General features: G+C 37.3%; 1 protein-coding gene and 1 non-coding gene across 7 annotated transcripts in view; both read left to right on the top strand.

Annotated features, from left to right (window-relative positions):
* Positions 1–13,425, top strand: part of RANBP17 (RAN binding protein 17) — a 383,888-nt gene that overhangs the window by 98,782 nt on the left and 271,681 nt on the right. For all 6 annotated transcript variants that reach the window (XR_009491905.1, XM_059878829.1, XM_059878830.1 and 3 more), the window contains one exon: positions 10,637–10,772. Coding sequence is in view for 5 of the 6 variants with exons in the window: in XM_059878829.1 (XP_059734812.1) it covers positions 10,637–10,772 (136 nt within the window). In the remaining variant the exon portion in view is untranslated. The remainder of the gene's footprint in view (positions 1–10,636; positions 10,773–13,425) is intronic.
* TRNAC-GCA (transfer RNA cysteine (anticodon GCA)) lies at positions 12,073–12,145 on the top strand. Its single transcript has one exon. It is a non-coding gene; the product is annotated as a tRNA-Cys (tRNA).

The following is a 13,425-nucleotide window of genomic DNA, read 5'->3' on the forward strand; positions in this document are numbered from 1 at the left end:
AATTTAAACCATCTGAAAGAAAAAAAAAAAAAGCATCACTACGAACAAAGCTAGTGGAGGTGATGGAATTCCAGTTGAGCTATTTCAAATCCTGAAAGATGATGCTGTGAAAGTGCTGCACTCAATATGCCAGCAAATTTGGAAAACTCAGCAGTGGCCACAGGACTGGAAAAGGTCAGTTTTCATTCCAATCCCAAAGAAAGGCAATGCCAAAGAATGCTCAAACTACCGCACAATTGCACTCATCTCACATGCTAGCAAAGTAATGCTCAAAATTCTCCAAGCCAGGCTTCAGCAATACATGAACCATGAACTTCCAGTTGTTCAAGCTGGTTTTAGAAAAGGCAGAGGAACCATAGACCAAATTGCCAACATCCGCTGGATCATGGAAAAAGCAAGAGAGTTCCAGATAAACATCTATTTCTGCTTTATTGACTGTGCCAAAGGCTTTGACTGTGTGGATCACAATAAACTGTGGAAAATTCTGAAAGAGATGGGAATACCAGACCACCTGACCTTCCTCTTGAGAAACTTTTATGCAGGTCAGGAAGCAACAGTTAGAACTGGACATGGAACAACAGACTGGTTCTAAATAGGAAAAGGAGTACGTCAAGGCTGTATATTGTCACCCTGCTTATTTAACTTATATGCAGAGTACATCATGAGAAACGCTGGCCTGGAAGAAGCACAAGCTGGCATCAAGATTGCTGGAAGAAATATCAGTAACCTCAGATATGCAGATGACACCACCCTTATGGCACAAAGTGAAGAGGAACTATAAAAAGCTTCTTGATGAAGGTGAAAGAGGAGAGTGAAAACGTTGGCTTAAAACTCAACATTCAGAAAACGAAGATCATGGCATCTGGTCCCATCACTTCATGGGAAATAGATGGGGAAACAGGGGAAACAGTGTTAGAGTTTATTTTCTGGTGCTCCAAAATCACTGCAGATGGTGATTGCAGCCATGAAATTAAAAGACGCTTTCTCCTTGGAAGGAAAGTTATGACCAACCTAGATAGCATATTCAAAAGCAGAGATATTACTTGGACAACAAAGGTCCGTCTAGTCAAAGCTATGTTTTTTCCAATGGTCATATAGGGATGTGAGAGTTGGACTGTGAAGAAAGCTGAGCACCGAAGAATTGATGCTTTTGAACTGTGGTGTTGGAGAACTCTTGAGAGTCCCTTGGACTGCAAGGAGATCCAACCAGTCCATTCTAAACGAAATCAGTCCTGGGTGTTCTTTGGAAGGACTGATGCTAAAGCTGAAACTCCAGTACTTTGGCCACCTCATGCGAAGAGTTGACTCATTGGAAAAGACTCTGATGCTGGGAGGGATTGGGGGCAGGAGGAGAAGGGGACGACAGAGGATGAGATGGCTGGATGGCATCACTGACTCGATGGACGTGAGTCTGAGTGAACTCCGGGAGTTGGTGATGCACAGGGAGGCCTGGCGTGCTGCGATTCATGGGGTTGCAAAGAGTCGGACACGACTGAGTGACTGAACTGAACTGAACAGAGTTTAAGCTGAGTTGTTTTTGTTATGTAATCATTAGCTCTGGGCATAAAGAAAAAAATGTTTTATGTGACTAAGACTAAGGAATGTAGGAAAAAAATGTTTGTCCTTTCCTTCTCCTTGAGAATTCCCAACCCCGTATCTCCCCCTTGATAGCCCCAGACCCCTTTCTCCTCCTTGGGGATTCTGGACTTCTTATCAACCTGCCTAGGAATTGACTCTCATTTCTCCCTTTTCTTTTAGGAGAATTATGTTGTCAAGGGAAAGAGGTGTCATTTTCATTCCATAACTACTTCCTGCTGTGATTGGGCGTTGTCCCTAAATTGTCCTAACTCTCATATTGAGGGTCTCTGATCCAGGGGCCCCAAGTAATAGTTGGAGGAGGCTGTGGCACTCGTAGGAGCTTGAACAACCATTTATAACCTAAAAGCTTTCAGATGATAAGAAACAAATCCCCATTATATAGTTACAGATGTAAGGCAAGATAGTCATTAAACCAAGTTAAATCATAATCAAAATTAAAAGTTATGTTATGTCAATAGTTACTGCAGTCCATCTTAGGATCGTTAGATGTCATCAGATAAAGAAGAGACGTCACATATTGTTGGTGAAGGCATTCGCAGAATTGAAGAAAGTCCTTTCCTTGAAGTGGAGAAAGCCACCATGTTAAGCCTTCAATTGATGAGGAAGTTGAAAAGCTCAGAGCTGAGTCACATAGTTAATTCTAAGGCTTCAAGATCTATGATGATATCTCTGCACAAAAACTGTCTGTCATTGAGATAATCCCATTTTTGAGGGGCCAGTTCGAGCCCTCGTTTAAGTATGGGTTAAACTTTAAACCAGCTGTCTTGTATTTCTTGAATTAGCTTACACAGATGTCCCTTAATAATGTCATTAGTCTTTTCTCCCTTTTCTGAAGATTAGGGTCTCCAGGAACAGTGTAAGTGATATTCTATTCCTAGAGCTTTCAACACCCCTTGAATTACAGCAGCTTTAAAGAGCCATTGTCACTCTGAACTTTAGAGTTTAAGATCCCACTTACATGATGCGAAGTCCATATAGTAAGATTTTGCCCATTAGTAAACTTAGGAGCTTTAGGCATTAGAGAAACAATAGTAGCAATTACTCTTAAGGCATGTGGCCTTAGCCTTTTTTTCAGTAAGGAACTAAACTCTAATCCTGTGGGCAAGCTCAAAGTTGGAGCCTGCAGAAGAGCAGCTTGAAGAGCCTTAAAAAGCCTTTTGAGTCTGTGGGGACCAAACCCGCTTGTTAGTTTGGGCCTGCTGATTCTCAGTTATAAGTTTATATAAAGGCCGGGCAAGTTCCCCATAACCCAGAATCCAAATGCGGCAATAGCCTGTTATGCCCAAGAATCCTCTCAATTGTTTTAAAGTCATAGGTAAAGGATGATTTAATATAGGTTTAACTCTAGAAAGAAAGTGAAAAGTGAAAGTGAAGTCACTCTGTCATGTCCGAGTCTTTGCGATCCTGTGGACTTTAGCCTACCAGGCTCCTCTGTCCATGGGATTCTCCAGGCAAGAATACTGGAGTGGGTTGCCATTTCCTTCTCCAGGGGCTCTTCCTGACCCTGGGATTGAACCCGGGTCTCCTGCATTGGAGGCAGGACACTTTAACCTCTGAGCAACCTTCAAATCAATGACTGAAAAATATTTGGCTCGTTCAGGGTTTTCAGACAATAAAGTATAAGGATAAGGCACTTATTATTCATACATCTTGAACAAGTCTCCATTTATCATTTGACTCTTTTTACACCCAAAATAGGAGTGTTCATGGACTATATAGGATTATTATAGGGAATTAATAGCCCTTGTTCCTTTAAATTTTCCATGATGGGTTTTAAAACTTCCTTAACCCAGGGCTTTAGTGGGTACTGCTTTTGATGTGGAAATAGGTGAGGGTCTTTGAGCTTGATAATGACAGGAACAGCATTTTGTGTTCTACCCACAGTTTTTACATCAGAGGGGAAAGATTGTGGGCAGGAGGAAAAGGGGGTGACAGATGATAAAACTGTTGGATGGCATCACTGACTCAATGGACATAGTTTTGAGCAAACCCCAATAGATAGTGAAGGATGGGGAAGCCTGGTGTGCTGCAGTCCATGGGGTTGCAAGGAACCGGACATGACTTAGTGACTGAACAACAACAAATTGTAGTCATTCTTGGTTCTGTGCAAAGTGGCTAAAAATTTGAGTTGCCCAGTGTACATTTTCACAGCTGAGGTTGAACAGATGGTGTCTTCTTGTTTCAGCACTCATACCATAAACATGTCCTTTTTGCCTTCTGATTTAGTGCCATATTTTTCATGCCTTGTTCTTTCTGTCGGTGGTCTCACTGTTTAAGATGTCTCTCCATTATAGTGCTGAGGTGCTCTCTGGTGTCCCTAAGCACAAGAAGACTGTAATGTGCCTTACAGAGAAAGTACATTTGCTAGGCAGGCTTTCTTCAGGAGCAAATTTTAATGCTCTTGGCTGTGAGCTCAAAGTTAATGAATCAAAAATATATATTAAATAAGGTGTCTTTAAACAGAAACACATAAAACAGGTTATGTGTTGAGTAGCTGATGAAAATATTGTGACCAGAGTTCCTCAGGAACCTATTCCTTTATTTCCTCTAGGAGCAGTGGGTTAGTATTTGCTAATTCAGTTTTCACAGCAATTTTATAGCACATAACTGCCATAAATAATGAGAGTCAATTATAAAAGGTGGTGCATTCCACACCTGGTTGCACACTTTTACAGATTTCCCCAGAGACCACATGGAACAGCTATGTTTCAAAACAGTCCGTCTTGGTGGTGGCAGGGCAATGGGGACTAAGGGCAAGCAGTTTCTCTCATCACTTACTTCTGTGGCCCACTCTTTAGTGGCTGAAATCTACTCCTGGAGTGGGTAACTTTTCTGTGCTTCTTAGGTTTGTTCCTTGGCCCCTTTGAGGAGATGCTGCGTGTGCCAGAGCTTCTGTTGGTTCTATTGGTTGGAGGTGGGGGCTGGCTGGAGCTATGGTAGGCCTTTCCTCTCCCCTGAGTGAGGACTTATAACTTCAGAAACTGTATGAATCTTTCCTGGGCTACAAGGCAAGTAGTTGAGTCCAGGGATGAGAAGAGGTGGTGGTGGGGATGGTGAGTGTTTAAGCCAAGCAGATTCAAGGTGGGGTATGTACCAGGACTTACATATTTTGTCTATAAAAAAGACATAAGTATGTGTTCTAACATACATAGATTTTGAATTAGACAAGAACTATGTTTTATGTAAAAATTTAACATATCAATTTCATATGAAGAAATTCCAAGTAACTAGAACTGTAATATTATTCGCCTTCTGTGTATTATTGTTAGGTGATAACCATTGTAACTCCTGGGAAAACACTACAAAATTAGAAGTTCAGAAGTTCTTGCCAAAAATTTATGTTATTTTATCAGGAAAAGGTTGATATTCATAAAAACTTTCAATATTATGATAACGACATTTAAGACATGTTTAAAATTTCAAAATATGCTACTTTGACTTAGCAAATAAGAATATTTGTGCTCATGCCACACAATTCTAATTAAATAAAGATAATTTAATAGTGATTTTAGTTTCACTCATGAACAGAATATAAACATTTTGAGAGATTTCCTAGGGATTTGTCTTCCCCTGTGTCCTCTTTACTTTGCTAGTGATTGCTTCCTTTAGGCACACTCCTCTCGGTTAGAGCACCCTCTGTTTCTCCATGCCGTTCTCATGTACTGGCCTCCCACTCATTCCTCATTATTCACTGAAGGCTTTTGCAACTAGCTGTGTTTTGCTCTCTGTCCCAAACCCTGCTGTGGTATAGATAAGTGTCACTTCTTTCCCATTCAGTCGTTTGCTTCCTCTTCTCTACTCAGAAACTTCTGGTGGCTTTTTCTGTCCCACATGAGAGAAATTCCAAAATCTTGGCCATGGCCCAGAGTGTACAGTGCTACTTCTCTGACCTTATTTCCTATACTTTGTCATTCAGCTCAACTACATACACTGGCTTCCTTGGTATTCTTTGAGTATTACTAATATATTTTCACTGTAGGGGCTTTGTGCTTCCCTTGTGCTTGGAATGCTTTCTCCCAGATTTTATATAGTACTCTGTCACTTCAGTCAGGTCTGTATCCAGATGTCTCTACCTCTTTGACCTCCCTTTCCGAAATAACATCCTTATCCTACTCTATTTTTTCCTCTCAGTACTTACTATCTCTTAATGTTTAGTTGTTTATTTCACTAGAATAGGGAAGGAATAAGCTTTATCTGCTTTGTTTGCCCCTGTATTTTTATCTCCTCTGTGTGGCAGAACCTAAACTCAGAGTTTTCTCTTAATCTCTTGAGCAGTATGAAAATATTACACTCTTCTGTGGATAGGTACCGGTGTGTGTGTATATGTGTGTGTGTGTGTGTGTGTGCTCAGTTGCTCAATCATGTCTGACTCTTTGTGACCCCATGAACTGTATTAACCTCCTAAGATACATTTTTTTTTTAACCTTAACTGAGCCCTCAGCATGGCTCAGTAATTCTGTGTTGTTTTAGTAATTCCTATCTTCTGATTACCAAACACTTATCGAACTGGTTCTCTTGCAAGTTTTATCCCACATGTACCTCTAATTCAGTGACTAAAATTAAACTCATCTCTTCCATCCACTCCCAACCCTGACTTTCTTCATGTGTCTCATCACTGTCCACTCAGTTGCCAAGGCCTAAATCCTGGGACTTCTCCTTAACTTTTTCTTTTTTCTCTCACCAGCATCCATATGGTCATCAAAGTCTATCAACTTTTACCTTCTACTTATCCTAGCTAGTTTCAATTATTTCTGTCACCCTGCTGTTTTAACGCCTGTCATCATTTACCTAGAGTCATGCTGTAATTTGAAATCGACACTCTGTTTCCTTTCTGGCTTTCAAAAACAAAGATCTGATTATATCTGTGCTTTGCTTAAACTCTGCAATGACTTTCATTGCTATTGGGATTAAAATTAATGTGGCTTGTCAGGCTCTTCATAATCAGGGTCCTACCTGTCTCATTAGCCTTATCTCCTGCCACTAACTGCTTTATAGCCATACTGGACTTTTTTTCAGCTCTTCAATGAGTCATGCCTTTTTTTTCCCCCTGTCTAGATAACTACACACACTTGCCATTTTCTCTCAATGCTCTCTTTGCTCTGTTACATCCAAGAATGTCAGGAGTTCTTGCTAATTTCTTCATAGTGTTTATTATAGCGCTTGTCATTGCTTATTCTAATTATTTGTTTTATTGTCTTTCCCAGCATAGATTATAGATTTCTGGAGGACTGGGAATATATATGTTTTGCTCAGTGTTATTTTCTGAACTCCTAACATATACCTACCATTATAGTAGGCCTTCAAGTGTTTATTGACTGAAAAACTACTTATGTAATTGGATATAAGGAGAATGTAAAAGAGATAAAAGAGTTAATTATCCAAAAATTCATTTCTTTATACTTGTAATGGTGTGCATATACTTGAATCAAAGTTATTTAATGTATTTTGTATTTGTATTCCCTTCATGCTCCAAAGATAATTTAAGATAAAGGTAAAAATAAATGTAGGCCACTAAATTTAAACTGCAAGTGAATATTCAATAACCTAACCTAACCTATATACAATACAAACTCTGGTGTTAAGCGTTTGTTAGAGGTGGCCACAAATCTTTGAAGAGTCCTATGGCAGAGACTACTAGTTGTCTTGTATCTCTTCTTTCCTTCTTCTGCAGTAATAGAATACCTGAAATGTTTTGCTGGGCATTGGCCACCTGAATAAAGACTAGATTTACTATAATTTCTTACATCTGGGTATGGTTAAGTGACTATATTCTGGGCAGTTTAATGTAAGTAAACGTGGTGTGTGTAACATATATGCACATGGGTTTATCTGAAGAATCTATCCTAAACCATGAAGTGACTGGGCGAGTGAAGGCAATTATAACAACAAGATGGAGGGAACCTGCGTCTGGATACACCATGGCTCACCAGCTAGTCCTAGAGCGTTGCCTTGGATTTTTGCTTGAGAGAGAAATCAACATCTGTATTGTTCAAGCAATTGTTATTTTGGATTTCAGTTACTTGCAGCTGAACTTCCTGTATTAATGCAACTATCAAAGCGTATTTGACAAAAGGGTCATGTACCCCCGCTGGGAACTTTTTCCTACTCTCCTGCTTGGGATAGCATTGCCTCTTAAGCAAATGCAAATCACCAGCTTAATATGAGTTGTAAAGGCACCCCAGCAAACTTGTCTTTTGGTTTCATGTCTTCTTCAGATTTTTGGAATGTATGCTATTTAAAGGAAATGAAAGTAAACAAGCAATTGCATAGAATCAGCAAAGAACTAAAGTAGGAAAAGGGAGGTCCTACTCATAAAGAATTTAAAAGCAGGATATGCATTACTTAAAATCACCTGAATCCAGAGATGAGGCTTGGTGTCTGTATTTATTTAACTAAAACTACTTCAGCAGTCTATGCGTTGAACAATACGTAGACTTTAAAAGCTAGCTTTGTTCCTCCTTTCAAATCAAAGAATAAATACTTCTTTAGAAAAACAAACGTGGTTGATAATATGATTTTTAAATTTGATCTTTATTAAGCTTTCCTTCATAAATTTTAATAGCATTAAAGATATTTAGTGAGTGAAGTTACTTTTAAATAAGTAGCTTAATTTAGCTATTTAACTATAAAAATGGTTGCCAAAATATTATTTCATAACACTTTGGCAGTAAATATCAAGATTTATAAAGAAGTTCATTTGCTGTAAACAAGGTATTTTCTTCCTAGAACTCTTTGCTAGTAGGATAAAGGACAGTAGTTGTATTTCAATGAAATATGTTTATATTCAAAATGAGATTATTAAAACTTAACATAGCCTTAATTTTATAGTTTTAGAAAATTAATAATATGAAAAAAATAATTGGGCAAGATGTTTAGTTAGACAGATCAGTGGAATTAAATAAAATATCCAGAAAGTAATACAAATTCACAAATGGACCTAATGTATATAATAAGGGGTAATTCAAAATGGTGGGCAAAAATAGACTATATGAGAAACAAATGAAGTGTTGAAGCAGCTGGGTAGTCATCTGCAAAAAATGTTGAGCCATATCTCACAAGAGATGTTCAAGATTAAGTTCCAGTGTATCATAGCAGTATATATAAAAAGATGAAATATAAAAGCACCTCAGATTTGGGTAAGATGTTGTTCTTATGCAAAATCCATAAGAGTTGTCTGAGCAGTAGGTTTTTCATTTATTAGCTGAAAGGAAACAAGGTGATTGATGGCTAGAGTTTTAGAAGTTTTCTGCATGTAATCTTTTAGTAATTAAAAATTATAATGAATTATTAATAAAAGACACCTTAGTGAAACCCTAAGGAATAAAAGGGATTGAAGGAGGACCACAGATGATGGACACAAGGAGGTCTCCTGTTATGCAGAACATTAGTTGTTATAAGATTAAAAAATAATAAATATTAGAGATACCATTTTTTCAGATTCCAGTAAGTTCTAAAGTTTAGTATCACTCTGAATTATCTATGTGTATAGACACTCTCCTTTACTGGTGACAGGAGTATAAGTGATTTCAATTTCATTGGAAGGCAACTTCATTGGAATAGCTATCAGAATTATAAATTCATATTCTTTAAGCCAATAATTTGACTTTTACTATAAGGTTTATATTGTAACTGTAAATGTGTGGAATGATGTGTTAAAGGTTGTGAATTGCAGTGTTTTTGTAACAGCAAAATATCATAAGCAACTTTAGTGTCCATCAGTAGGGGAATGTTGAAAATAATATGGTTAATGGCAGCACACTCGAGTATTCTTGCCTGGAAAAATCCCATGGACAGAGGAGCCTGGTGGGCTACAATCTATGGGGTCATTAAAGAGTCAGACATGACTTAGTGACTGAGCACACATGGTCATGTAGTGGAATGTTAAACAGCTGTAAAAAGAGAATAAGGAAGTTCTTTATATCTGACATGAAAAATCTATAAGGTAAATGAAGAAAGCTAGGTTTAACAGTATAACAGCATAGTGTGCTTCGTATGTGTGAAGCGTTTGGAGGAGAATCATGAGTCGTATTCGCCTGCACACACATTCACCAAGTCTCTGAACGACACGCGCTGTTGACAGTGCGTGTGTGTATGTCCTTGTGTGCATGCGTGGATGGACGTGGACGGGTTAGGGCTGGGTCCAGTTGCCTTTGTACAATGAGAAATAAAAGTAGGTACTGTTTCCTCCAGAAGTTCTATTTCTGTCTCTTAAAAATTTTATTATGGTATGCTGATTTTGTTAGCACCAGCCGTTTGGCAGCCGTTCTTTGGAAAATTTTAATGAAAATAGATAATAGAAGGATTTTTTTTTTTTTTTTCGGGGGAAGGGTGGGGGAAAATCCTAGGCTAAGCTTTTTATTCTAGTAAGTTTTTCTTTAGAAATTTTAACTTAGCCTTTAGTTCATTTATGATTTTTGATATAATTGCACACTTATATTAAAAATGTTTGATTTTGTTAAGATCATCTTGTAATTTATTTCAGGTAAAATTTTTATTACTCATTAAGAAAGCGATACAGCTTAATGGATGTGCCTCTTAATTTTTTTTTTTTTGGTACTTTGAACCATGTGAGCTCAAAATATATGGTTTGATGAAAATGTGTTGTAATGAAAAAATACAAAATTACACATTCAATATCACTCTCGTTTACTAAAATGTTTTATAAATATATATTTTTATACATTTTTAAGTTGATATCTATGTTTATATGATATATAATGGTAGGTATTTACCATATAGATGTTATATATTTATATGTATATCACATGTATTTATATATAAAATTTAGTAAATTAATGACTGTTATGTCCATGTAGGTGTCTAGGCATGTATATGTATGTGTTAGGAAAAAAGGATAGAAGGAATTTGACCAGATTGTAGTATCTCTTAGTGTGGGATTTCAGATGATTTTTGAAATATTTTCTTTATAAGCATTTGTATTTTTTCACTTTTTATATTATATAAAATTGTTGATAAATGTTTTAATATTATTTCTCTAAGAACTTTTACTGAAGCCTTTTTTTTCCTTCATGAAAAGAGTTTTTCAGCTTATATCTTTAATGGATACCGGATTGCCTCAGTGTTCTAATGAGAAAATAGAACTTGCAATTCTGTGGTTCTTGGATCAGTTTCGTAAAACATATGTTGGTGATCAACTTCAAAGAACCTCAAAGGTAGGTTTTTACTAGAGATTAAAACTAGTATTATTGAAGAAAAGATGTTCACATGTAACACCTTTAAGCTGAATGATATATTTGAGCAGTTTCTACATAAAAAATTAATTGATCAATTGAAGTCGATTAATTGTTAGTAAAGGCAATGTGAGATTGCTCGCCTTATGCTTAGATTTACCGTTGTCTTTGAAGATTGATTGGCAGTTAGTGAATATTTGTTATGTAGTTAGTCATCAAATAGTTAAGGGTAAAACACTGTACTGAATTTTGCCTTATTGTGTTGTATTTCAAGGTTTAAAACATAAATTTACTCTTTTAGTAGTTCTGAGAGGTATTTGTTTTGATATTTATTTATGTGATTTCTAGCATATTTTCCACTCATTCCTCAGCATTTGTACATGATAAATGATGAGGACAAGAAGAGTAAGAAAACAAGTCTTTGAGAGGCCACAATTAACCCACCTTAGTGAAGGGAACACTTGTACTCTGCTAGTTGAAAGTTTTAGCTTGATATTTGGATAAATTGATCTTAAGGCAGTAAGGTGTTATTGAAGGCGTTTATGTGAACCTAACCAGATATTTAGTAGTACTGTGACACTTGAGTAAGATTCATGAGGTTTTTTTTTTTTTCTTCCCCACATCCTTCTCTGTAGCAAGTCCTAAGAATATTCTTACCTGTAACCTTTGTATTTGTAGTTTGTATTAGTAATGTAGAGGGATTAAGTTCTAGAAAAAGCTTTTTATATTGGACTGAGCTTTTTTGTTCTTGGAAAATTTAGCTAAACCTTCAGTTCATTTATGGTTTTCTCTTAATAGTGGTTGTATAATAGTTTGAAAAGTATTTGATTTTGTTAAGATCATCCTTTAGTTTATTTCAGGTAAAGTTTTCTTCGTTTTTCAAAAAAGTGATGTAGCTTGATACTTTCTTTGTCAAATATACTGTGATATTTTATTGCTGTTTCAGGATTTTTTTTTGTTCAGGATTAATATTAATAAAATTTTCTTAGAATTAAGCTAATACTGAATGAGACCACTAGGGAGAAAAAGGAGTAGCTAGATATAACTGTTTCAGGTTGACAATAAGACAAAGGAGAATCAGACAAAAATTACATGGTATGAAATTTATACACATGGAATTATGATAAATTGTCAGGTTTTAAATGTACCCAGAGAGTTTGTATTTTGCTTTTGCAGAAGTGAATACACTGGAAATATTACTTATCCAATATCTATTTGGTCTGGGTTTTAAATCAAAACAGTGTAATATAGAGTGGAAAAGCCTTCTAATAATTGTGGGGCTTCCCTGGTGGCTCAGACGGTAAAGCGTCTGCCTGCAATGCAGGAGACCTGGGTTCGATCCCTGGGTCAGGGAAGATCCCCTGGAGAAGGAAATGGCAACCCACTCCAGTACTCTTGTCTGGAAAATTCCATGGATGAAGGAGCCTGGTAGGCTACAGTCCATGGGATGGCAAAGAGTCAGACACGACTAAGCAACTTCACTGGTTCACTGGATTCTGTAGGGCATACACAGATTTCATGTGACTGTAGCTTTATGGGTTAAAGGCATACAGGAATTCTCAGGACCTCCAGACCAAGGTCCTGTGACCAAGGTCAGTGTCAAAACAAATAATCTGAAAGTTTCCTGGATTCCTGTACCTCCCTGGGCTGTTAACTTTGTGGCCACTGCTGTACAGTCAGGAAGTCCAGGGCAGAGAGGAGAGACTCTCTGTAGTCCTGGATGTCTTGTGACCCAGCCAGTGTTTAGGTGGGCACAGTCTTAATTGTTCTGCAGTGTTTGCTGCTACTGTGGCAGGATTGACCTTAGCAAGACATGAAAAGTGGGAGATGGTTGTGTTGATATACAGTTGATTGATTTTCCCAAAGAAATGGGAGATCTAGATTTTTATGTAGAACCATTTTATCTCTTAACAGCTTTACTGGTTTATAATTGGAATAAACTGCACTTATTTAAACTGTGGGGCATCCTAGGTAATTCAGTAGTAAAGAATCTGCCTGCCAAGCAGGGGACACTGGTTCAGTCCCTGAGTCAAATAGATCCCTTGGAGAAGAAAATGGCAACCCACCTCAGTGCTCCTTCCTGGAGAATCATGGACAGAGGAGCCTGCTGGGCTACAGTCCATGGGGTCGCGTAAGAGTCAGGCACAACTTAGCGACTGAATAACTGTCTTCTAAAATGCTGTCTACCTGCTTTTCTATTTTGAGGAAAACTGACTTTGAACTCATAAGTTTCTACTTTGCTCTTACTTCCTATGTTTGTTCTGTTTCCTAATCTTACTGGTTTTATTTTCTAAATATCTCTCAGCTCCACTCCTTTCTCAAGCCCCTTATTTTTTATCCTTGTTATTACTGCTTGTCATTTCTCACTAGATTTCAGAAGTCTTTTGGTTTTATTCTGTGTTTCCTTTTTGCCTCCTTCCAGTCCATTTTCTATACTGCCACCAGAGTAATCTTTTCTTTGGTAGAAAGACAGAGAGAATAGTGTAATGAGTCTTCCAGTTTTGTCAAATATGAATGCTTTGTCACATTTGCTTCAGATCTATATATTTCAAAATTAAACATTAAAAACATATTGGTCTGATTCTGTTCTTCTTACTTCTTGCTCAGAAATAACCACTACCCTAAACTTAGTGTT

Source organism: Bos taurus, chromosome 20, assembly GCF_002263795.3.
Source record: "Bos taurus isolate L1 Dominette 01449 registration number 42190680 breed Hereford chromosome 20, ARS-UCD2.0, whole genome shotgun sequence".
In the NCBI taxonomy this organism is placed as follows: Eukaryota; Metazoa; Chordata; class Mammalia; order Artiodactyla; family Bovidae; genus Bos; species Bos taurus.